The sequence below is a fragment of the Panulirus ornatus genome, chromosome 51, assembly GCF_036320965.1.
Source record: "Panulirus ornatus isolate Po-2019 chromosome 51, ASM3632096v1, whole genome shotgun sequence".
NCBI classification, from domain to species: domain Eukaryota; kingdom Metazoa; phylum Arthropoda; class Malacostraca; order Decapoda; family Palinuridae; genus Panulirus; species Panulirus ornatus.
This window is the reverse complement of record NC_092274.1, coordinates 4297782-4323187: the sequence shown is the minus strand read 5'-3', so window position 1 is coordinate 4323187 and position 25406 is coordinate 4297782. Positions and strand designations below refer to the sequence as shown.

The following is a 25406-nucleotide window of genomic DNA, read 5'->3' as shown; positions in this document are numbered from 1 at the left end:
TCTTGTGTTTGGTCAATAACACAAATTATTCATATATACAGATATATTTACTAACTGACAATGAACAATCTACTGGATACATACAGTATATCTTCCTGACCATATAAGCAGCATTTAATGCTACAGTATAAACAAAACAAAAACATAAACACATAATCATCCTTTTACGAATTTGTGTGCAATACTCACGGTATATGTATATATATGTATATATAGTGTTCGATACTGCTATTGTTATGTAAACTGTAGGAGTTTATATTATGACGTTGCAAGTTGGGAGATGTTTATAGTTTGTTATTTATGTTCTATTGTGCAATTTCTGATGTACAGACACAGATGTAATTGTTCAAGATGATTTATCAATTCTGTCACAGCCTTGGATCTATTTTTTCATGAATTTTTTAAACATGCAAGTATGGATGGTCACAAAGCGTCGATATGACTTATACAATAACTACAAAGGAAGCCCTTGGAATGTGAGACACTGTGGGAGTTAATCAGATGATGTTTAAAGGGAAAACACTTCATGTACAGAACTTTGTTAGGACTGTTCTTACCCATGTTCCCAGTGTCAAAAATAACATTTTGATTTTTTTCAGCATGACAGAGTGTACATGGGGAAAACTGTCCTTAATAAATCCAAATTAAGCCATAATACAATTTAAATGAGGAATATAGAATTATGAACTTCAGGTTTTTCATCTGTGAGATGACTATAAGTATGTACCACTTGTGTGGTTTATGATATATGCCTCATAACAGATGCACTTATACCATCATCATATAGCTCCCACCCTGCCTGTATGAAACAAATGAGGAATAAATAAGAATCTATAAGAGAGGTCTGAATTACCCATGATAGGAGAATAAGGTTTAATGCCTACTTTTTTAGTTTAATAAGCCTGTTTATTACATCAACATCTAACTCAGTCAATTAAATGAATTTAGTGTAGTGTTCAATCTGACACGTAACTGAAGAAAATTTTCTTGGCTACAGTTCTCATGGTATCTACTGAACAGAGGTAAAAATACAAGAATTAGAATGAGAAAAGTAATTTGGAAGGAAGGGAAGCAACAGGTTTTACCAGAATTATATTTATGAATGGCTGGCAAAGATATAATAAATGAACCTATCCAATCTCTCCTACAACTTGATGGGTTAAGTTGGTCAAGGTGGCAACAACTAATGTTGATGATGAAGTAGATGATGGTAACAGTGGCAATAATAACAGTGAAGGTAGTAATGATGAATGACAATGGTAATGAAAATGAAAGATGATGATGATGATTCTGGTAATAGTAGTAATAATGACAGAGCAGGAAGAGTGATAATGATAAGGGTGACAGCAGTAGTGATGACAGCTTAGGTGGGAATAATGGATATGGATGATGATGCTAAAGATAGTGGTAATAACGATACTGGAAGTGGCAGAGATAAGTATTGCCAATGAAAGTGATGAAGATAATGCAGATGATGACAGTGGCAGAAGTGACAACAGAAATGATGATGAAGTGGGTGTTAGAAATGAATTACTGAAGATGAAGGATACATTAGTAAGGGTAATGCACATGATGATGGTGGGGTAAGTATGATGAAGATCAAAGTGATCAAACATCTCTTTTTAATGACAGGTTATGTGACAACACAAGTATGTTAGACCATTATGTGGGTACAAAATATTAGTATGCACGTTAAACTGGAATGTATTCTAGAGTAGTATAAAGGTCAAACTGGTTTATATGTTGGACTGGTATGTATACTGGACTGGTGCATGCATTAAACTGGATAAGCATGTAAGTCTCGCTCATATGTTAGACTGGCATGGCAGACAAGTTCATCAGAATGGTAGGTTAAGGTATGTGTTACACTAGTATGCATTACTCATCTCTTACACTCTCTCTATCATCTTTAAGTAAGCAATATGTTGAAATTTTTTTGTGAACAGTATGACCACCTATATATATATACCTTAATTTATACAAAGCAACACAAATGTTACTAAATACATTTTCTATATTCAAGCAATATGCCATCCTTCCAAATTACTGATAACAAACTTCAGTACTTCAATTCTTATAAGGGAAGTATCTTGATTTAACAACAACAGTTAGTGGGCTGATCAAGAAACAAAATCATTAATAGTCCCTGGCAACATATCAAACTTTCACATAAAACATATTGGCACATTTGCAATCTAAGCACTTATAGATATATTCAACAACTACTGGCTATACAAAATCTTGAACATCTGGAAACTTCTCAATATAACACCAGTTCTAAAACCTTCCAAAATACACAACTCCCCTTTTCCTACTGCCCTATATCACTTCTATCCTCAGCATCCAAACTCTGTGAAAAAATGCTCCTCAACAGAATCAAACAAAACATCCCACTTTCACCCACACAGCATGGCATCAAACCCGTAGAGTTTACCACCACACTATGCACTGAGCTCATATAACAAATCCTAGACAGATTCAACTAATCATAACATCCTCCTGCTCAGTACTAGCGGTAAGTGACATCAACAAAGCATTGGCACTGTCCCCCAACACAACCTCATGCAAAAATTATCTGACAACACCCTACACAACAACAATAAATCTCTTCCTACAGAGTCTCTCTCTCTCTCTCTCTCTCTCTCTCTCTCTCTCTCTCTCTCTCTCTCTCTCTGTCTCTCTCTCTCTCAGGGAGTGAAAAAGATTTTGAGTGATCGAGGCCTGAACATACAGGAGGGTGAGAGGTGCGTAAGGAATAGAGTGAATTGGAACGATTTGGTTTACCAGGGTTGACGTGCTGTCAGTGGACTGAACCAGGGCATGTGAAGTGTAAGGGTAAACCATGGAAAAGTCAGTAGGGCCTGGATGTGGATATGAAGCTGTGGTTTCAGGGCATTACAAATGACAGCTATAGACTGACTGTGAATGAGTGTGGCCTTTTTTGTCTGCTTTCTTGGAGCTACCTTGCTGAATCAGGGCATAGCGATGCGGGGTAGCAACAGGAATGGATGAAGGCAAGCAAGTATGAATATGTACATGTGTATATATGTATATGTCTGTGTATGTGTATGTATATGCAAGTATGTGTTGATATGTATATGTACGTATATGGGCGTTTATGTGTATATGAGTGGATGGGACATTCTTCATGTTTCCTGGCACTACCTCACTGATGTAGGAAACAGCGATTATGTATAATAATCAAATGAATATATATGTTCATGGTGCAAGAGGTTACACCATGAGTGAAGTCACTGCTGGTGAGGCTGCAAGACTAGGAATATAGTTTTGTCAAAGAACTTCTCGCTCCAAAGAAGTCCTGAAGGTAGTACAGCCTTAGGCTGCAAGAACCTGTAGAAAGGTCCTAGGTAACACCAGGACTCTCAAAGAAGATAATCTTGGGGTAATTATAAATAAAAGAATATATTCATATTTTTTTTTTTCAATTTCTATCATTCTTGCTTGCCATTTCCCACACAGCAAGGTAGTGCCAAGAACAGATGAAGAGTGGTCTCATTAGCTCTTACCCATTTCCCAGTTGTCATGGATAACGTACTGAAACTTGACCACCCAATCCACAGCCAAGCCCCACTGACCTTTCTCCAGACTGTTTCATATGCCCTGGTTCAGCATGGCATACCTTACATACTACGCCACTCAAATCTGCTCTGTCCCATGCATGCATTACAAGACTTTGCCTACTTGTAGTTCCATCACAAGTGAAAAGTCACATCACAGCACAATCTTGCTGAATAAAGTCTTACTATAAAGGAGTCCACCTCTTTCCGGCTACTGATTATAGCACAGTCTTGAAGCACAAGAACCCAGTAGAAGGGGTCCTGAGGTTGTATGATAAAAGTTATGGTATATATGTAAACCAGTGAATGATTCTTAATTTTCATGGTACTTACAGTATGGAACTCATTCAATGGTCTGCCAAAGGAACATTTTCATAACTAATGCCTGTATAAGTATAAAACTAATCACCTTCCATTCATAGAAAATACATATATCTATCTACATATCTATATCTCTGATGCCAGTTCCTTTCAGGAACTCTCATCAAGGTGTTGGCCATGGCAAAAGAATTTCCATCTTATCCCTGTCCTAACATGCCTCCCTCGCATACGCCATTCCACACACTCTATCCCTTTTACCTCTTTCCAATAGTCTTCAACTCTGTTTCTCCATGTCACTATTTCTTCTGAGTTACTGACTAAATCATAAGTTTATCTTTACACTTTTCTTCAAAGAATATATTACTCTCCCTTGCAGTACACCAGTACATGGTGGACAGCCTTTTATTCACTTTCTAAACCTGAGACAATCATAAAACATGTGACTCACTAATGCTCTCTACCTTTGACAGGGCCCTAGTGTTTGTATGAAAAATAAATGATTTACTTCTCTAGCTGGTAAATAGGTATTAACCCAAACAATTAGTACCCTTCTGGTGGAGATGGATGATTGCAAGAGTAAGAAGGAGGATTCCCACACTGGGCACAGCCATGCAGCCAGCCCCTCCCCCTTCAATCATATCCACCATTAGAGAGCTAGTGTTATGCAGTCTACTACGATGCTGATAATTGATCTTGCTGAGATACTTATCATTTGACTTGCCCAATAATTTCCAACTACCTGATGGTGATGGGATTTTGTTTGTAGCAAGTTTGGTCTTGCGAAGACTGTCTTCCAGATGACTTCGGCCAGGGTCACCCCTAGATGGCCACAAAGTGGTGGGTGGTAAAGTAGATTTTGTGGTATGGCGGGAGGGTGGCAGCTGACCTGAAGGGGCCAGTCTGAGTATTAATGTTGCCAATACCTTCCTTATAGTAAGTTTCTATATGAAAATTAAAGTAGCAGGCCTGAACTTGGTGTTTTAGGCCATTATGGGACTGCCTACCATGTTTTTCTATCAAGTTTTCTTACAACGACCACATATTTAGTTACCAACTTGTTCATATACAAGTTGACATTTTGTATGAAAAAATTGCTAAAATCTTTAACAATATAGATGTAACATCATGACAAAACTAACAGTTTTTAATAGTACAGTTGGCATATCAAGATAAAATGAAGTTTCAGTCAGTACAACTACCACATTGTTAGATTAAACTGAGGAAGTTTCTAACAGTACAACAGGCTATGCTTAAAAAATTCTTCTTGCTCTCTAGTTTAGAAGAATATTTTACATTAACAACATAAAAAATTCAGAAAACCTCCATGAAGGAATGGATCAATTCAGTATGATGTAACTGTTTTAACAGTAATGATACAGCAAATAAAATTTGAATTAAAAACCCTGCTATATGTACACAGACAGGCAATCAATAAACAGAAAAGAAATAATCATCTAAGAACTGTAATCTATAACTGGGAATAACAAGAAAGCATGAAAATAAGGATATTTCCCAAAATGGTGGAAACTATAATTACCTTTTTTTCTATTAATCTTAAACCAAAGCATAATCTGAAAGAATAAGATTTAGGTGTAAAGATATTCATGATGATAATAATGACACTAAAAAAGAGATATGATACAACAAACTTAGTAAAAATATAATAAGCATATAAGTACACAATTTGTTAAATAAAAATGTAAAGAAGAGGGTGGATGTATTGAAATGAAATGTATAAGGACAATATGTGGTGTGAGAAGCGTTGATCAAATAAGAATTGACAGGGCAAGAGAGGGTTGAGGTAGTATGAGTAGTATGTATAACAGAGCAGAAGAGGCTGTGCTGAAATGATTCGGACATATGGACAGGATGAGTGAGGAAATGACGACTAAGAGGGTTTTCATGTCAGAAGTAGAGGAAACAAGGAAAATTTGGAAACCAAGGAGGAGGTGAAAGGATGAAACAGTATCAATAAGAGAGGAGATCATTACTTACCAAGTGGAGGTATGTGCCATGCTGGTCGAGTGGGCACCACTACCACACGCTCCTTGATCTCTGAAAAATAGTATTGATTAGTTTCTAGTCTCAAACTCTTTCTTTTGATAAGGGAAAGAATCATGAATTTAGTAGGATACATTCCCATAAAGCATGTGCGGCAAATGTATTAATGTCATAGATGGATCTCATTACATGGAAGATATAAAGCTTTTAAGTTTGGTTTAGCATCAGTTGTTTTTAATGATAATTTTTTTTCATGCTAGTTCACTATTTCCCATGCTAGCAAGGTAGCACCAGGAACAGATGAAGAAATGGCACTCATCTACTTACATCTCTAGGTGCCATGTGCAACATACAAAGTCAGATACCCCCAACCATAACGAAGTCCTATAGGCCTTTCCATGGTTTCTTCTTACCACTTCACATGCCCTGGGTCAGCCCAATGACAGCATGTCATTGGGATGAGTACCACATCACTCCAATTCACTTTAATTCATGCTCTTTTCACACACTCCTCCATGTTCAGACCCCAGTAAATCAAAGTATACTTTACTCTATCCTTCCATTTAGTCCTCAGTCAACCCTTTACCCTTGATCCCTCCAATTCTACTGCACATACCTTCTGTGTCAGCTTCTCCAATCTGATCCTCTCTATATGTCCAAGCTATTTCCACCCTACTCAACAATCTCAGACACACTCTGCTTAACAACTACGCTTATCCCTCACAACTCATTCCTCACTCGATCAACCCTCCTCTCTCAGCATACTGTCCTCGGGTAGTTCATCTCCAACACATCCACACTCCTCCATACTTTTGCATTTATGGTCCAAGAAGCTACCTTACCATCAAGCATACTGACCTTTGCCCCCACAGACAGTGACATCTCTTTCCACACACTCCTCAAAACACCTACAAACTTTGCCTTTCAACACCCTATGGTTCCCTTCAGCTCCCATGTCCACTTCCTGATATCTAAAACACCCCACCTCCCCAAGGTTCTCTTCATTCAAACTTACAGTCCAACACAATTGTTTCTCTACCCTGCCATATGTCATTACCTTATTTCAAGCACTCTCTCAAAATGAGATACCAGCTTCAGCAGTTTCTCACAAAGAACAAATGAGTTATAATCAACAGACTATGTTTATCTCATCATACACTTGTGTTGTTTCCTGGCTTTGTGAAATATTTGAGTAATGCTTCACTATGTATGATGTTGGATGGTCAATCTTTTCAGCCTGTCATGAAAAATGTGGTGCATAATTTTTCACAAATAGGTTAGACAAATATGAAAACAAAGATATCAATACTTTACTCAGCACTGGACTGCAATAAACTTCAAGAATCAGGCTACAACATATCTGTACTGTATCTAAAGTGTATTGTTAATACCACAAAAACCACATTATCTCATGTAAATAAAATGTGGAAGTTATGTTTTGTTTTAACAAACTGAACAAGGATTGAAGATGTTTATAAGTGATTTCAAAGGCTGTGTGCACCTGCTCTATCTTATAAAAATTGGAAATGGAGTTAATAAGGATGGATAGATAAAGAGAAGTCTTGAGATGAAAAATGTGATTAACCAATGGGACCACTTACATAATACGGAAAAATGAGTCTGAAACTAATCATATCTACCTATATGCCGATTTATCAATCAAATGAGCATATGCCTAAAAAACAGACATTGACATAAAAAGGGTACAACAGCACAAGAGAGAGATATGAACATAGAGAAAAGATGTCACACAAAGACAAACAGCAACTAGCTGCCTGACCCACCATAGAGTCTGATGGTGCCTTCAGCATGGCCTGTGGGATTGATGGCATGGCACCTGTAGTGGGTGAAGTCACCCTGACCTACATCATTCACTGTAAGCAGCACCTCAGTTCGTGTTGATAGCTTGATCTCCTGCAAGTGATACTTGTCACCTGGGGAAGGTATAAAGGTCTATAGTGAAGCAACTAAGAGAAAAGGAGGTAAATGGGCATGGCAGGTAAGAGGGGTATGAGAGCAGCACAAATGGGCTTAGGCAAAGTCTCTAGCTGTCATGTTTAATGCACCGAAACCACAGCTCTCTTTCCACATCCAGGCCCCACAAAACTTTCCATGGTTTACCCCAGATGCTTCACATGCCCTGGTTCAACCCATTGACAGCACATCGACTCTGGTATAACACATTGTTCCAATTCACTCTATTCCTTGCACGCCTTTCACCCTCCTGTATGTTCAGGCCCCGATAGCTCAAAATCTTTTTCACTGTATCCTTCCACCTCCAATTTGGTCCCACTTCTCGTTCCCTCCACCTCTGACACATATATCCTCTTTCTCAATCTTCCCTCACTCATTCTCTCCATGTGACCAAACCATTTCAATACACCCTCTTCTGCTCTCTCAACCACACTCTTTTTATTACCACACATCTCTCTTACCCTTTCATTACTTACTCGATCAAACTACCTCATACCACATATTGTCCTCAAACATCTCATTTCTAACACATCCACCCTCCTCTGCACAACCTTATCTATCGCCTATGCCCCACCATATAACATTGTTAGAACCACTTTTCCTTCAAACATACCCATTTTTGCTTTCCGAGATAACATTCTCACCTTCTACACATTCTTCAACGCTCCCCCACCCTGTGACTCACTTCTGCTTCCACTGCCAAATCCACTCTCACATATCCAAACACTTCACTTCCTTCAGTTTTTCTGCATTCAAACTTACCTCCCAACTTACTTGTCCCTCAACTCTACCAAACCTAATAACCTTGCTCTTATTCACATTTACTCTCAGCTTTCTTCTTTGACACATTTCATATTTTATTTCATTATTATACTTTGTCACTGTCTCCCACATTGGCAAGGTAGCACAAGGAATCAGACAAAAGAATAGCTCAACCCACCTACATACATATGTATATACATAAACGCCCACACACGCACATATACATACCTATACATTTCAACATATACATAAATATACATACACAGATATATACATATATACACATGTACATGTTCATACATGCTACCTTCATCCATTCCCGCCACCACCCCGCCATACATGAAATGGCACCCCCCTCCCCCTGCATGCGTGCGAGGTAGTGCTAGGAAAAGACAAGAAAGGCCATATTCGTTCACACTCAGTCTCTAGCTGTCATGTGTAATGCACCAAAACCACAGCTCCCCTTCCACATCCAGGCCCCACAAAACTTTCCAGTTTACCCCAGATGCTTCACATGCTCTGGTTCAATCCACTGACAGCACGTCGACCCCGGTATACCACATCATTCCAATTCACTCTATTTCTTGCACAAATAATAACAATAATAATGTTTTCTCCATACCTGTTTGCCATTTCCCACGTTAGTGAAATAGCATTAGGAAAAAACAAGGACTGATTAACTGAAAAAAATAATTATATTGGCAAAATATTTGTATGTATGTGTCTATGGATGTGAAGGCAATTAATACCAGAATTAATGGGCATGGTACACTTAACAGCACTGTTTATGAAAATGTAAGCAAAACTTTTAGCCATGACCTAGGGTTCACAACTCTAGTTCATCCTTAGCCCCATTGCCACAGAGGCATCTTTTCCTAGACTCTAATAAGCCAACACCTTACTAGAGTATAAGATCTAATAAACCCAGTGACCTAAACTTTCTTGATATCTGATGTGGTCTGCTCCACCAGTGACCTGGGACCTGTTTGTAGACTCACTATTGGTGATATTGGTGCTGTTGACACTCCAAAAATGTTGTGCAGGAGGGTTGGCCTCGCTGGAGCAGTTGAGGGTCACATCGAGGCCAGCCTTGGTTCCTACCAGCTCCCGGCCAAGCCACAGCACTGGTGCATCTGAAAACATGGGTACAGGTTGAGGAGTGATAGTAACAGCTGATGTAAAGGTTAATGATAATGAGTGAGTGTAACAAATGATGTTAAAGGCTTGTGAAAATGATAAAAAAAAGATAAGAAAAGCTGACAATGCTTACTGCTTGTGATAAGGAGAAACAGTAAAAGATGATGTTATGAGCATGCAACTGTATACTAAGAATAGTGGACTAACGTACAGGATAGGAGTATTATAAAAAGTTGATGGTAAGGACTGGTTTTAAAGCCTCTGTTCTAGGCTAATGTTGAATGCTGATGAAAAGCAATTGAAAGTAAAAACTGAAGGCAAAAACTCTTAGTCAGGTTCTGATGGAGTGTTTTGTCAAGCCTTTACTATCATGACAAAAATAATGTCTGAGTTAAATGAGTATGCAATAAAATGCTAAATATTTCACTCAGATTAACATCAGTATCAAATATGGATAAGGGTGTTGACTGATTCATGTGATTCAGCATTTTACTTGACAATTTAACACACCTGATGTCTATAAATACCACACTTCAGTCAGCTATACACCAGCCACTTCATTCACCATTTTTAGACCTTATAACATTTTCTTTTACATATAAGATTCAATTATGTAAAAATCATAAACCATAATTACTATGTAATTCCACTTGCCACTGTGCTTTATGATACTGAAAATCAAACACCCTGTACAACCTAATATTCGAACTGTTGCAACAGAGACTGGCCTTTCCCCAAAATAACCACACAACTTCTAACCGTGGAGAGAATATTCATGTAATGCACATATATACAAGATATGTGGCTGAAATACACGGAGCTACTATATCCTTTCCCTAACAGAGCTCCATGAACTTATGTGATGGTGAGGTGTGTATAGTTGCCTTCCATCACTCAATGGCTAATGCAGTGTAAGGTGACTGCCCTCCCTCCTCAGTTGTTATCCAGGTGTATGGTGTTTACATTTCTCCTCAAGTGATTCCCGAGGTGGGCAGTTCTGCCCTTCCCCCACCAGTTGCTTTGAAAACACCTCTCTTCCACCAGACTCCCAAAACTCACATGTGACAGTCAGGTGGGTGGTGCGGGTGACTGGGGCAGTGGCATTGTTGTCAACACGGCAGACATAGGCTCCAGTGTGCTCCCGTCTCACTGACTGAAAAAGGAGTTCTGCCCCTTCCATTACCCATACTGAAAGAAAACAAAGAATGATTAGGCTGCTTCTGTTCCACACCACCATCACTACAATTGTACAATACTGTTCTTGTAAGACAACTGCTGGGTGAGTAGCCCACCTCTACAACTCAACTACTACCAATACAAAGGTTAAGCACTAAAATATCATGACCCAGGACAGTCCAATCATAACCAGGAATGACGTTTCATAACCTTGAACCAATATCATGACCTCCAACTGACCTATCATGACTCAGGATTGAACTTTCATGACTCCAGCAGTGACCTAACATGACCCAAGAGCTATAGTACCTGTGGGGGAGCGGAAGATAGGCTCGGAGTCCTCCCTGCGCCAGGTGGTGAGGGCTGGAGGGAAGGCCCGTGCACGACAGGTCAGTCTTACTGTCACCCCCTCACGGACCTCCACATACGACCCGGACCACTCCTCCAGTGTTGGTGGCACTGAGAAGCAGATGAGGAGATTCAGTGATCACATGTCCACCTGCAACACCGATAGCAAGAAAAGCTATGATTACCTTAAAAAGAGAAGGGTAAATATAGACTCTTCCTGCCCTAGTTGGAGCCAGTGATAAAGAGAGGTCCTCCCAAAACCCCAGTTCACTTTTAGTGCTACAGAAAGGACCTACTAAATGCTCCATCCAAACCTGGTGCCACAGAAGAGGATGGCCTAAACAGCCTCAATCATAGCTGGTGCTCAGTAAAAGACCTCCTTCTTCCCCACTCAGGTATGGTGCCACTAAAAAAAGGATCTAAATCCCCAAATAAAAATCTGGTGTCACAGAAAAACACCTCTCAGTCACCAACTCAGCCCTGGTGCAACAGAAAATTTCTCCTAATCCCCACCCACTCAGAGTTAGAGCTACAGAAGACTCAATCCCCACTCAGAAATGGTGCTACAGAAGAGGACCTTCACAACCCAACCCCAACTCCCCAACTCAGATATGGTGCTTATAGACCAATTCGAAGGCTCTCCCTTCCTCTCTACACAGCACAATTCTGGTGTTGTGGGACTGACCTAAGACCTGGAGATAGCTCCTGGAGGAGGTCATGGGCTGGGTGTTGAGCTGGCACATGTACCAGCCTCTGTCAATGGCCAACACGGGCGAAATAGTGAGGCCGGCCGAGTGGTGGTCAGCATTGAGCGAAAGTCGAGGGCTTCTTGTATACAGCTGTCGGCCGATGCTCAGGATGGTCTGCGTCTCCTCATGCACCCATGCCAGCTGGTGACAGCAAATAATCAGTGTCATAAGGAGTGTCATACACTGTGGGTAGAATATATGGCAACACCCAACACCTACACTAATTCCTCATTACTCACATTAGCTCCTTCACCTACACTTGCTTTCCATCACCTACACTCGTTTCCCATCAACTACACTAGCTCCAACCATAACCTACACTAGCTCAACCGTATCCTACACTATCCCCACCCGTCACCTGGTATCCATGGAGGCTGGTGACGGAGCACAGCAGCGTCACCTCCAGTCCCTCCAAGACTGTTACATTATGTGCAGGATGCACAAACCGAGGCGGAGCAGGGCTGATTGCCACCCTCTGGGGAGAGCCACCTGTTTGGGGAGAAGAGGGGAGAAATTGGAATGTTCAATGGAGTGAAGGCAAGACACAGAGATGGAGTGAGCTAGAGGGAGATAAACTAATAAGCAATGTAAAATCCATACACTATAATATATAATACAACCTAAGCATACATTTGCTGTTATCAAACTGGCAAGTAAACCAACATTCTATCTTCAGTAATAAGTAAACTGGGAAGTAGACTTGTGTAACTTACCGTACATCAGTAAGAATAGCAAGAAACCTAAATCATATCATCAGTAACAAGTAGACCGGTAACATGATTAAAACTTACACAGTAAACTACAAGGAAGACTACCAAAAAAAACCTACCATAGTAAACCAGGAGGCAGACTAGTCAATACTTACCTCGTGTATATATACAGCATTCAGACTAAGCAACAGAGACGAGCCCAATGGAAAATACCAACATATGTGAATGAGGATTTACAGTAAATTGGAAAATGAAGGAAATCGTTTATAGAAAAAGGCTGACTGGTGGGTTATTTGGGCTTTAGGCTTATCAACTGCTAGGGTAATTTTTGGTCGTCCACGTCAAGAAATTAATTATCAATCGAAAACACTTGAACATCTTCAGGTATTATATGTAATTATTTCATAACTTTACTCTTGGTATATATACGTGAGCCTTGATTCGAGAAGAGCTTGGAACATAATGAATAAAGATATTTATTTAGGCTATAATCTAGCAATGAATCAAGTACCTATGTGATTCAAATGATCTGAAGCAAATATGCAAGTGACAGATTAATATAATATATATAGCGTTAAAAATCACTTGACCTTATCCAGAATGTACGAAACAAATATGCACAGTTTGGATTTAATTCTCTCATCATAGTTTGATTACAAGAACTACAAACCCTTAATCGGGACGAAGACACTGAGCAATATGACCTCCACTCACTCTTCAATGATGGGGTGTAAGAAGAAAATTCCGTGGGGTGCCGGTGGCGGTGCGACAGAGGGTAAAGCCTAGCTATCGCTTGGCCAAGGGAGGACATATGACGCAGGAGGACCTGCCAGCATCGTAATAAAACACGGCCAACACAACGTACATCTCCCTCCCTCCCTCCCTCCACAGAACTCCTTCTCTCCTTGGTTGTGGTCGGCAGATGATATGTCGTCATGTCTTACATATATGCACAATGAGAGAGGCTGAACAACGACAGCTGTGTCGCATTTTAATGGCTATTAGCGACAGAAAGTTACTAAGTCAGAATCCGTACCATACTGCAGGACATAATGGCTGTGAACATCTAAATGCCATCATGACATAATCCATTTCATAACCCGATGTACAAAACCTGTCTGATTTCTACATTCATCTATGAAGAAGTTAAACAGCACAGAAGGAAGAATGCTCGTCATGAGAAGCTGGTATGGAAGAAGAAATATCAATGTTGAATTCTAAAACATCTATTTACGTTCTAATCTGACTGGACTCACATACAGCGTGGGTAATGGTTACATGTTCAGCAAATCTCGGTGTCTGATTGCGTCAAATGTCATTTAACATACTGTATATACAGTGGTCGATGTTAAACTTCTGACCATCAAAAGACTCTTCTTTCAACTACTCTTTATTTACCAGTTTTCAGCGGTTAATAAACCTGAATGTTATACTGCCTGGTGGATGGACACATTCATTTCTTATCGAGTTTGAACATAAACCGACGGGAAGAAACGCTTAGGTCCCCCACACAATGGCACGCACGTACAGAAAACGGGTAAGTCAGCAGTTTTGTACAGCTTTGCTCCCAATAGCTTTGTTATGAAGAAATATGAGGGAGAGGAGCTGTGCTCCCTCTGCATACAACTGGACGGATTTACAGAAGTTAGGTTCTATCTGTATTGCGTCGTGTATCTGAGTGAAACACTCTCTCTGGCAGCTGGTGCCTTGGTATGTTCAGGTAGATTACTTACACTCCTTAATAACTCAATTTACTCGTTCTTGTAGAGTACTAGAGAAGTTGCATTAAATTTTGCTTCATCGATTTTATATAGCTAAATATTTCTTAAAGTTCGTTAAAGATCGAAAACTAAATTTTTAACGATGTGCATGTATCTTATCTAGTCGATATACATACTAAACATATTCCTTGTTCAAAAGAAATCTTATAATTTTCCTTTATATGAACAGCGAATAGTTGCTACTCTCAAACACGACATTCCAAAGCAATGTGTATCCAGCAATACACACTCAGTGAACTAAAACTAAAGATGTGCCTGAGTATTCCCTCCTACATCGATACCCTATATTTTATCAGCATGTCATGCCACATACGACCTAACCACAATGATATTCATCTCCAGGTCACAAGAGGATTGCGTTGTATACAAAGATGATGTGTTATTTGTCTGCTATCCCCAGTTGGGCGATACAATCAATATACGTCGGCTTCGTAACTCGTGCCCGGATAAGCTGCCACTTATTACCTTGTTGACAATATTTTCCTCATCATTTCCACAATATGAGATTTATTTTCCGGGCCCTTGCTTGACTCAGTGCCAGATCACACACATAACAGTACAAACTACTTTCTCTGCAGATAAGTTTGATCTTGACATACGAGACACGAACGAGTATCATCCTCGCAACAGAAGCAATCAAGATAATGTTTCTCAACTGTACAATCTACTAACCATATCTAAATGTCTGGAATTACCAATATACAACGGCGGAAGCACGCACGCAGGCAGCTCTCACGAGTAAAAAGATTTTATTCATTTCTATATAAAATCAACTGTAACGATGCAAAATACTATGCAATGACCTGGTCATCTCTGCCAGCCCTATCCATCAACATACAACCAGTATATATATATATATATATATATATATATATATATATATATATATATATATATATATATATATATATATATATATATATATATATGTAAACGACGCTTCTATCATTACCGTAACCCCACGTAAAATCACCTTCTCTTCGCTCACATCATATATTATAAAATCTTATGCAAATGGTTTTTCTGGGGAGCCTGCGAGACACGTCGTCAAAGGAACTATGTGTACGAAGGTTTATCGCCTCACCAGACCTCACCAGAGAGATCGGGTTGATGGCAAAGGTTCATTTTCAGAGCTCCCACCGTCCCACCTCAAGTGATGTCAAACTTAATTCCTTTTAAGGCGCCGGGAGTGTTTACGGCGCTGAGCTTGTAATGGCTCCCGCCAGCAGAGGGCCAATGTACAGCGGCGGGCTATGGCTGATGAAAGTGACTCGTAAATTCTGGGCGACCCCGGCGCCTCACATATAACAGGGTCTGTTGAGCCAACCATGGGCGAACGTCTATATAGGTACATAAACACAACTACAGCCAGATGATCTCGCTACAGGAGGGATACAAAGATACACACGACACACATGGTCACTTATGTACCTGACCCGCTGAGCAATTGGAGTCAAGTGACATTCATACTCAAGTTACGTTTCCGCGAACGGTGATGTTTGATATGTAAACTCACCATCATCCTACGTATAATAGAATATGTAATTACAAATCACGTACCCGAACTGAGGAGTGAAACGTAGGTCGTCAGATATTACAGTAACATCAACTTAAGACGAACCAGTTAATCTGGGTCATTAAGAAGCTGAAGCGACTACTTCCATAAGGCCTAAGGACTTTAATTACAAGCAAATTGGTCTCTATATAATGTCATCCTTAATAAAGTCTCTTATATCAAGATGTGTGAGGGAAGGCTGTACACTGTCACGATCAACAACCTTGTGTGCACAGTCTATATCTCCCTCTCCCCTCAGTCTCGACCCAAACCCTCCCCACTTCTCATCTCTCTCCCCGGCCGGAGACAGCAGCAGCTCCCCAGACCACAAAGATATCTCCCCAGACCTTAAACACACCTGACCAGACCTCATATTCCTCCCCAGACCATATACACCTGACCCAAACCTCATATTCCTCCCCAGACCATATACACCTGACCCAGACCTTAAGACACACCTGCTCAGACCACATACACCTGACCTAGACCTTAGACACACCTGTTCAGGTCACACACACCTGCCCCAGACCTTAGAAACAACAGTCCCAGGACGCAAGCACGGTAGGTCGGTGTGTGCAGGCAGCGGCAGTGCCTGGTCACCTCCTGTAGTACCGACCGTATGCAAGGCTGGCCCTAGCCCCGGGCATAAAGCGAGCCGGCCCCCAGCCATCACCAATATCAATATTCACAGATGCGGTGTGTAAAGTTGGTGGATTAGTTCCGCACCAGGACCGTCGCTGCCCCACCACCACCACCACCACCTTCCCCTCCACAGTGGCAAGAGAGGAGGAGAAGACCCGAGGTGTAGGGTTGGAGGAAAACATAAGAATCACGTCTTGATGAAGGACACACGGGGGGGAAAAATGGTCGACTATGACGGACGCTTCAGCGCGAGTCGGGGGAAAAATATGATTATAAGGTTTCCAGGGATATATATTTTTATTTTATTAAATATATTCAGGAGGAAGTTTCCTGATGGGAGAAGTTTTTAAGATTGTGTTGAGGGAAAGTGGCTCCGGGCTTCCTTCTTTTTCTGCTGAGGTAGGGAGAGAGATGCTATATGACAAGAGGCGCGCTGCAGGGAAATGTGGACGTGTGTGTGTGTGTGTGTGTGTGTGTGTGTGTGTGTGTGTGTGTGTGTGTGTGTGTGTGTGTGTCTCCTGTAGGAGGGAGGGAACACAGCCCGGAGGGAAGGTATGACCGGCAGGTGGAGGGAAGTAGGGATGAAGGGAGGAAAGATGCACGAAAATCATCTCCTCCTTAATGTATACGGAGACTGGGAGGAGGGAGGAGGGGGCGGCGCATACACTCCCTGGAAACCCTCCCCTCCTGTATTATCACTTCTTAAACGTTATAACAGAAGGATACGTTCACGTGAGGATACGCTACTCCCCGATCTGCTACCTAGCTAAGGCCAGACATAGAAAACACACACACACACACACACACACATATATATATATATATATATATATATATATATATATATATATATATATATATATATATATATATATATATAATACAACTGAGACATTTAAAAAAATAACAAATACATTTCGTACAATAATGATAAACAATAAACAAAGTAAATAATAAACAAACACACTAAATCCCCCCCTCCCCCGTGGGGCAGGTTGCCCCCTGTGTATATATCATGTTAAGTTTCCCCCCCCTGCCCCCCCCCCCCCCCCCCCCCCTCTGGCAGGTCGGGCCAGCAGCAGGTCTGAGCCCCAATGTTTGGATATTGCAATTCTAATAATGTGATTAATCGGACAGAAGATCCGGAGTTTAATATAAAGCTTTTGTGGGTTCCGTTTGCCTTACCTCTCTCTCTCTCTCTCTCTCTCTCTCTCTCTCTCTCTCTCTCTCTCTCTCTCTCTCTCTCTCTCTCTCTCTCTCTCTCTCTCTCTCTCCTCCCGCCTAAGTTGAGGCCGAGTGAGGAGAATTCTTTGACCTGGGTTGTATCACAGATTTGCATACGTGGTTTTGGTAGAATGTGCGAGTGTCGTCTGCATGAGGCAAGGTGACAGTAGATGGATAATGAATTGAGGATGACGAATCACACATGATTATAACGAGTCTGACAAGTGGTGAGGTTATGTCTGTGAAAGGCGAGTCAGATGAGTGTCAGATCTGGCCAAGAACCGAGTACAAAAGTATTACATCACAAAATAGAACTGGTTTGTTTACGAGTACAGTTGTCTTGATAGTGTTGAATGGATGCGAGTCTTGGGGGAGTCCTGAGCGCAAAGGAAAGAATATGCTGAATGTCTGAGGACAATACATGACATAGGCGTGTAGGGAGTGACGGTGTGTGTGAGAGAGACACGGCTGTCATAGTCAAATCACGTCTGAATGATACGACCCATCGGAGTGTGGTAAAATGATTCACACGTACGGGGACGATCAGTAAAGAATGACTGACGAAGAAGAGACGTGTGTGTGTGTGTGTGTGTTTTGTGTGTGTGTGTGTGTGTGTGTGTGTGTGTGTTAGAATTGGAGGATACAAGGAAGGAGGAGGCTTTTGAGAGATGGATAAGAGGCCTACGTTGGAAAAGAACGGATAGCTGCGATGTGGTATATGGGGGGCGACGTGGTGTCAGTGGCTGTGTTCGAATGATGCCATTTTGTGTATGTGTGTGTGTGTGTGTGTGTGTGTGTTTGTTGGTTCCTGACTTTAACTCACAAAGGCGGGAAAGCCAATTACGTCTGTAAAATATCACATGGTATGAGAGAGAGAGAGAGAGAGAGAGAGAGAGAGAGAGAGAGAGAGAGAGAGAGAGAGAGAGAGAGAGAGAGAGAGAGAGAGAGAGAGAGAGAGAGATCAAGCAGCTGTACGCTCACGTATGTGTAATATTTTCACAAGATACCAAAGGTCAGGATTACACCAGCACCATCTGGTATCTCCCCCCCAACATCTCCCCGACTGAACCCACTGTAAGTACGTACAGACAGCTGGTAACACAACCCTTTTTCCTCAAATCTTGGCCAGGTGGTAGTGTGTGTGTGTGTGTGTGTGTGTGTGTGTGTGTGTGTGTGTGTGTGTGTGTGTGTGTGTGTGTGTGTGTGTGTGTGTGTTTATATTTGATTAACTTCCCTCGAGCATCTTCTGATTCTCTTATATTCCTTTTTCGTTTTAGGATGAAGTGTTAATCATAATCTCTCACAACCTTTCTTACAATCCTTCTTAAACTCCACAATGATTTGTCTACCTCATTTTCTTCTTCCTCCGTCCATGACAAAGACGTCCTCATACACGCACACACACACACACACACACACACACACACACACACACACACAAGGTACACACGTTCTCCCGGCTACACAAGATCCTTGACAGCCCCCAGTGCCGGACCCCCGCCATCATTAACCAATCCAAGCGGTGTGAATTATGCTCAGCCAACAAACATCACTGCACTTGCGGCACTGTACACTGACACACAAAACGAAGAGGTTTTGGTATATTTTCCTGTGTCGTCTTATATTTGTCAGCTTTATTTGGCGATGGCACTATCAATATAGGTCCCAGTCCCCTCCAGGTTGTTCAGTCCACCAAGCTTCAAGCCCTGTCCCACCCCCTCCTACTGTCTCACTAGGCCCCAGTCCCCTCCAGGTTGTCCAGTCCACCATGCTTCCAGCCCTGTTCCACCCCCTCCTACTGTCTCACTAGGCCCCAGTCCCCTCCAGGTGTCACTCTGGACAATAAACTAAGCTGGAAGGAGCAGGTCAGCACCATCATCATCAGATCCTCCAGGTGTCATCGTCTCTACATTCTCCGTAGACTCAAGACACTTGGACTCTCTCCACCTGAACGCAAGAACATCCAAACAACTTTCATTCTTCCCCCACACAGTCACCTACGCCTCCCCTGTCCTCCCCCCTACCCACCATACAACAATAGGGTGCTATAAAAAAATGTAAAGGTCATCCTCAGGCCCTCATACGGCATCTATCAAGTGATAATCAACTCCCTGGTCCTCGAAGCTCTCTCTCACCATCACCCGGACCTCATCCGACACTTGGAGAAGAAACTACAGCATCAACCCCGCCACTGTCACTTCCTGTCATCATAACCTCTCGTCCCCTGGGTTGCAGTGCGGCACTACAAACCTCATCTAGACCAACCCAGCTTTACACACCCGCTACAATGAACAGTTCCATCCCAATTTGCTGGGATATGCGAGATTTCTAACTCAAGATGAATGCATCTCTACCATATCCTCGTTATCGTAAACTATTACGCGCTTTACTAGTTAAACTAATGTAATCCGCAATTAATGTAAAATGCTTTATGCCAAGTTACTGCAAATATACAATATGTTGACATGACTGTCAACAGCTGTACCCATAAGTTCTGGTAAACTATACTGGTACTACATGACGTAAAATACAGAAAAATTAGAATTTCATAAATGGTTGGTTGGTCATTTGGTGTTTATGATAACCAACTGCCAGGGTCTTTAAAGCCATCAACCTCAAGTTATAACCAACAATCAAATAATCTTACTTTCTCAAAGTGCTCAAGATAATCTTATAATTATACATCTCATTGGTGAAATAGGTCACAAGGAAAATAGGCTAAAACCCTATCAATAATAATAATATTAATAATAATAATAACAATTATAATACCGTACACCTTTCTCTGACTCCCACAATATGTTTCAAATACCAAAAAACAAAATTTAAACACAAATATAATAATCTGCGAGGCGAGGTTGTGGATAACAGGTTATAGTTACATTGCAATATATAAAACAACTACACGTCCATGTATGAAACTACAAAATAAAATGTAATCTGGTGGTGCTTTTCTTTGGATGGAACTGTAAATCTATATCACCAATAAAGTCAACTAAGAAAACAAATATAAGAAAAAAAGTAATATTTGTTAATATGTCTTTCTTGTTAGACTGAGGGAAGAATACGTATCCTAGAAAGCAAACTGATGAGAAAAATAATATACAGAAGAATTTGAGATGAGAAAAGGATACACAAAAATTTAAACGTGGTTTGGTTACCTGTCGAACACAATATTGGCCTATCATGAGTCAATTTTGTTAGAGTTTGATTTTGGCTAAGCGAGTGAGTATCCACGATATTATCATAACAAATAACCAGAGAAGATTAACAAGTAGGAAAGTAAGATTAGGACATATAATTCCATGACGGATCAAGGACGCCAAGTGATATACCTCCGTTTGGACACATAATTTATTTCACATAAAACACTTTTAACTTTCATCTCATTTTCCCCCCAGAAAATTTTTGCCGCTAAGGGATTAGATTTATACGAATTATAAGGTTAATTTTGTCATATTTGAAATATAAGTCAACCTGCTCTTTGGTAAACTGCTTACTGCTTTCTTCTATCAATAAACACCTCGTTAATGAGCGTTTAATCTCTTTGATTACCAATCCTCTTAGATGCTGCTAATTGAAAACATTTACGACAGTTTTCATATCCTTGTCAATTTTTCCTAAATATAATCATCAAAACTTTTATCGAATTCATAAAATCACACTGGAAACCTCGTTCGTGGAATTCATTGACTTGATTTCAAAAACCTATTAATGGAATTCATATACTTATCTTGAAGCCCCCTTTCGTGCAATTAATTCAAAGACAAGGGTTTGTAAAACTACCATATTTGTATTTTGGAAGCCTCAAAGATTATATTAGGAGTATTACCCAACAAACCAAATTTTAGGAAATCAAAAGTAAAACCAAAATAGTTGGGCAAGCTTTCCTTATCCTCATACACTTGTACTAGTAAGTTATAATAATGAAAATATAGATTGTTACTGTGAGTAAGATGAGCGATAAATGAGGTATGGTTAAGTTTGGAGATGTTTAAGGTTAGTGTGGGGTTAGGTTAGATAAGCAAGTATTAGGGCTAACGTGGATTTAGTGAGATAAGCTTAGGTAAGCTAGGCGTATTAATATGTGGTTTGGGTCAAGTCAGTTAAGCTTGAGTTTGTGGTTGTTTGAGGTAATGTTGCCTTAGATTTAGATTACACTAGATTAAGTGTTTATTTCAGTTTGATTTCAGATTCTAAAACTACGATATTGATCTGAGCTTTAAAGACAAGGCAAGATTATTTTGGGTTAATATTAAGCTCTGGTAGGCTAGGATGGGACAGCCTGAAGAATAATGGCGTTAAAATATGATAGCGTTAATTATCCTCCTCCCCAATTTTTCTATACAAGATTTGTGGAATATACTAATATCAGAAGTGGGAGAAGGCAAATACATCTCTTCAAAAGAAAAAACTTATTTTCATAAACATCATACGAGCCATAAATTACGAGAGCCTTTCCATTCAGAAAACTTTCCTTTCTTGGAAGACAGATTATAAGAGAAACTTGTATTTGATCAACAAAGAGAACTTGTTTACTGATCAAGTGCATCAACCACAAAACATGTGTATCCTTGTCTCACATTCCTGCAGGCTGAGGGCATCGTCATTCAGAAGGGTTAGTGTATAACCTACACAGTGGCTACCGGGAAGAACGACTACATGGGTTACCTCAAGAGTAACTATTCTTACCTCCTTCAGCAATGGCGAAGAGAGGCAACACACAAAGAAGACATGTCGGTACCATCCCGTCCAACGACCCTTCACCAATCTTAAGACCACCGAGCTATTAATCCACCACGGGATGAAGGGAAGACGATGCGGGATGCTCGGCCGAAGTTCCTCGCGCTTACGACCTGGTCCTCCGTTGCCTCTCCTGTCCCGATCAACAGTGGCGAGCTTTTTGCTTTCCTCCAGCCATCCCGGAAAGAGAAAGAAAATTGACCCGCGTGTGAAAGGATGCCAATCATCCTAAACAGTTTTGCGATTATACCGCCTTCCCTTCCTCGTTTTGGATTCTGGTTATTAACGCACTAATCCACTGAGTCCACTGTGATGCAACCGCCGTCTTAAGAGAATTGATACAGACTCTGAGAAAACGAAAAAGAATGTAAATATCAACTTGGAAGATGATCCCGGTACGTGTCTCCGTGTCACGGAGCCTCAGTGCCTCCTGATTGGCTGATCCTTCTCCCGAGCCAGCCAATCACGCGGGCGTTGACTTACGGGACGCTGCTGGTACGGAGCCATTTATTTTGTTAAGCGGAATACATTACAGAAATATGCTGTTTGTTTTAAACTCTGCTGTTGTCAGGATGAGCTCCGAATCATAAGCGATTGACGGATATTCACTGTACAGCCGTGATCCTCAATTAGAACATATGAAAATACGGATCCTTCAGTACCATTTTGCTTGTTAATCACTGAAATCATTCGCTGAACTTCAATTAAACTTTAATCACTAGGTCACCCTACTCCCTGCCTTCACTATGTTGGATTAGGAGACCCAATCTTCCTTAACATATGTTGAATAAACCATTATAATCACCATGACGGCTGTGGAAAGTCGAATCGTCCACATTGCCATATCTCACATTACCATCTATGCCAAACTTATTAATACAACGGCGCAGTACCAACCTCCTCCCTCCTTCGGCCCTACGGAGGACGATCATTGGTCCCCGAATACGCGAGTTAGTATGTTTTAGCGGCGGTGACCCGACATGACCCATGGTTCCTGCCTCGCCTCCTGCAGGAGGAATTTTTCATAAATGCCGAGGGAGGGAAACCGAACGTTAAGTTTCCACGAGCGATCGTCTGCGGCTCATATTGCTTCGCCCGAGAGGCGACGGCGTATGGGAGATTTACGACGCGTCTTGGAGTGAGAATTACAATACATGTCTATACATTTAACGACGCATTAAAACGCTCTTGTTTGGCATCGTTGATTCAAGGATGAGCGGTATTTTCATGTAAAGAATGAACACACAGTCTTCAGGGAAGCACAACAGCAGAGGTTGTAGGACATGGGTGATGAATGTTGTACCCGCCACAGTTATTTATCGTTCTACGAGGCCAGCCAGCCTACCAGGTCTCCCCACACCTACGTGATCTACCTCAAGCCTGCCTGAGCCGTATATATGGCTAAGGCCGACGGTGTAACGTCAACTACATCACCAATCTAATAATTCAATGCTTATTACCAAAAAAAAAAATTCAACAAAAATGTGTTCTCTATATTACTTAACCATGTCATCGTAAGATAACAATAATCTAATAATGTTTACGCTATACACTTTAATACTCTTAATTTTTAGTCTAATGTGCCCATATATATATATATATATTTTTTTTTTTTTTTTTATACTTTGTCGCTGTCTCCCGCGTTTGCGAGGTAGCGCAAGGAAACAGACGAAAGAAATGGCCCAACCCCCCCCCCCCATACACATGTACATACACACGTCCACACACGCAAATATTCATACCTACACAGCTTTCCATGGTTTACCCCAGACGCTTCACATGCCTTGATTCAATCCACTGACAGCACGTCAACCCCTGTATACCACATCGCTCCAATTCACTCTATTCCTTGCCCTCCTTTCACCCTCCTGCATGTTCAGGCCCCGATCACACAAAATCCTTTTCACTCCATCTTTCCACCTCCAATTTGGTCTCCCTCTTCTCCTCGTTCCCTCCACCTCCGACACATATATCCTCTTGGTCAATCTTTCCTCACTCATTCTCTCCATGTGCCCAAACCACTTCAAAACACCCTCTTCTGCTCTCTCAACCACGCTCTTTTTATTTCCACACATCTCTCTTACCCTTACGTTACTTACTCGATCAAACCACCTCACACCACACATTGTCCTCAAACATCTCATTTCCAGCACATCCATCCTCCTACGCACAACTCTATCCATAGCCCACGCCTCGCAACCATACAACATTGTTGGAACTACTATTCCTTCAAACATACCCATTTTTGCTTTCCGGGATAATGTTCTCGACTTCCACACATTTTTCAAGGCTCCCAAAATTTTCGCCCCCTCCCCCACCCTATGATCCACTTCCGCTTCCATGGTTCCATCCGCTGACAGATCCACTCCCAGATATCTAAAACACTTCACTTCCTCCAGCCTCTCACCATTCAAACTCACCTCCCAATTGACTTGACCCTCAACCCTACTGTACCTAATAACCTTGCTCTTATTGACATTTACTCTTAACTTTCTTCTTCCACACACTTTACCAAACTCCGTCACCAGCTTCTGCAGTTTCTCACATGAATCCGCCACCAGCGCTGTATCATCAGCGAACAACAACTGACTCACTTCCCAAGCTCTCTCATCCCCAACAGACTTCATACTTGCCCCTCTTTCCAAAACTCTTGCATTTACCTCCCTAACAACCCCATCCATAAACAAATTAAACAACCATGGAGA

General features: G+C 41.1%; 1 protein-coding gene across 1 annotated transcript; it reads right to left on the bottom strand.

The window, feature by feature from the left end:
• Positions 1-425: 425 nt before the first annotated feature.
• Positions 426-24214, bottom strand: LOC139764856 (lachesin-like). Its single transcript, XM_071691865.1, has 9 exons — positions 22651-24214; positions 12405-12535; positions 11983-12187; positions 11259-11408; positions 10833-10961; positions 9635-9769; positions 7685-7834; positions 5895-5954; positions 426-4785 (listed from the first exon to the last, which is right to left on the bottom strand). The coding sequence occupies exons 1-9, from the start codon at positions 22703-22705 to the stop codon at positions 4427-4429; spliced, it is 1374 nt and encodes a 457-aa protein (XP_071547966.1). The 5' UTR covers positions 22706-24214; the 3' UTR covers positions 426-4426.
• Positions 24215-25406: the final 1192 nt, after the last annotated feature.

What these genes read in the sequence shown, in the direction of transcription:
- LOC139764856 (XM_071691865.1), bottom strand. Translation starts at nt 22,705, where the DNA reads ATGGTACCGACATGTCTTCTTTGTGTGTTGCCTCTCTTCGCCATTGCT. An exon ending in AGGCACCATCAGACTCTATG is followed by an intron (nt 5,955 to 7,684) that starts GTGGGTCAGGCA and finishes ACTATTTTTCAG; the next exon opens with AGATCAAGGAGCGTGTGGTA. An exon ending in ATGGCACATACCTCCACTTG is followed by an intron (nt 4,786 to 5,894) that starts GTAAGTAATGAT and finishes TGGCCCCTTCAG; the next exon opens with GTCAGCTGCCACCCTCCCGC.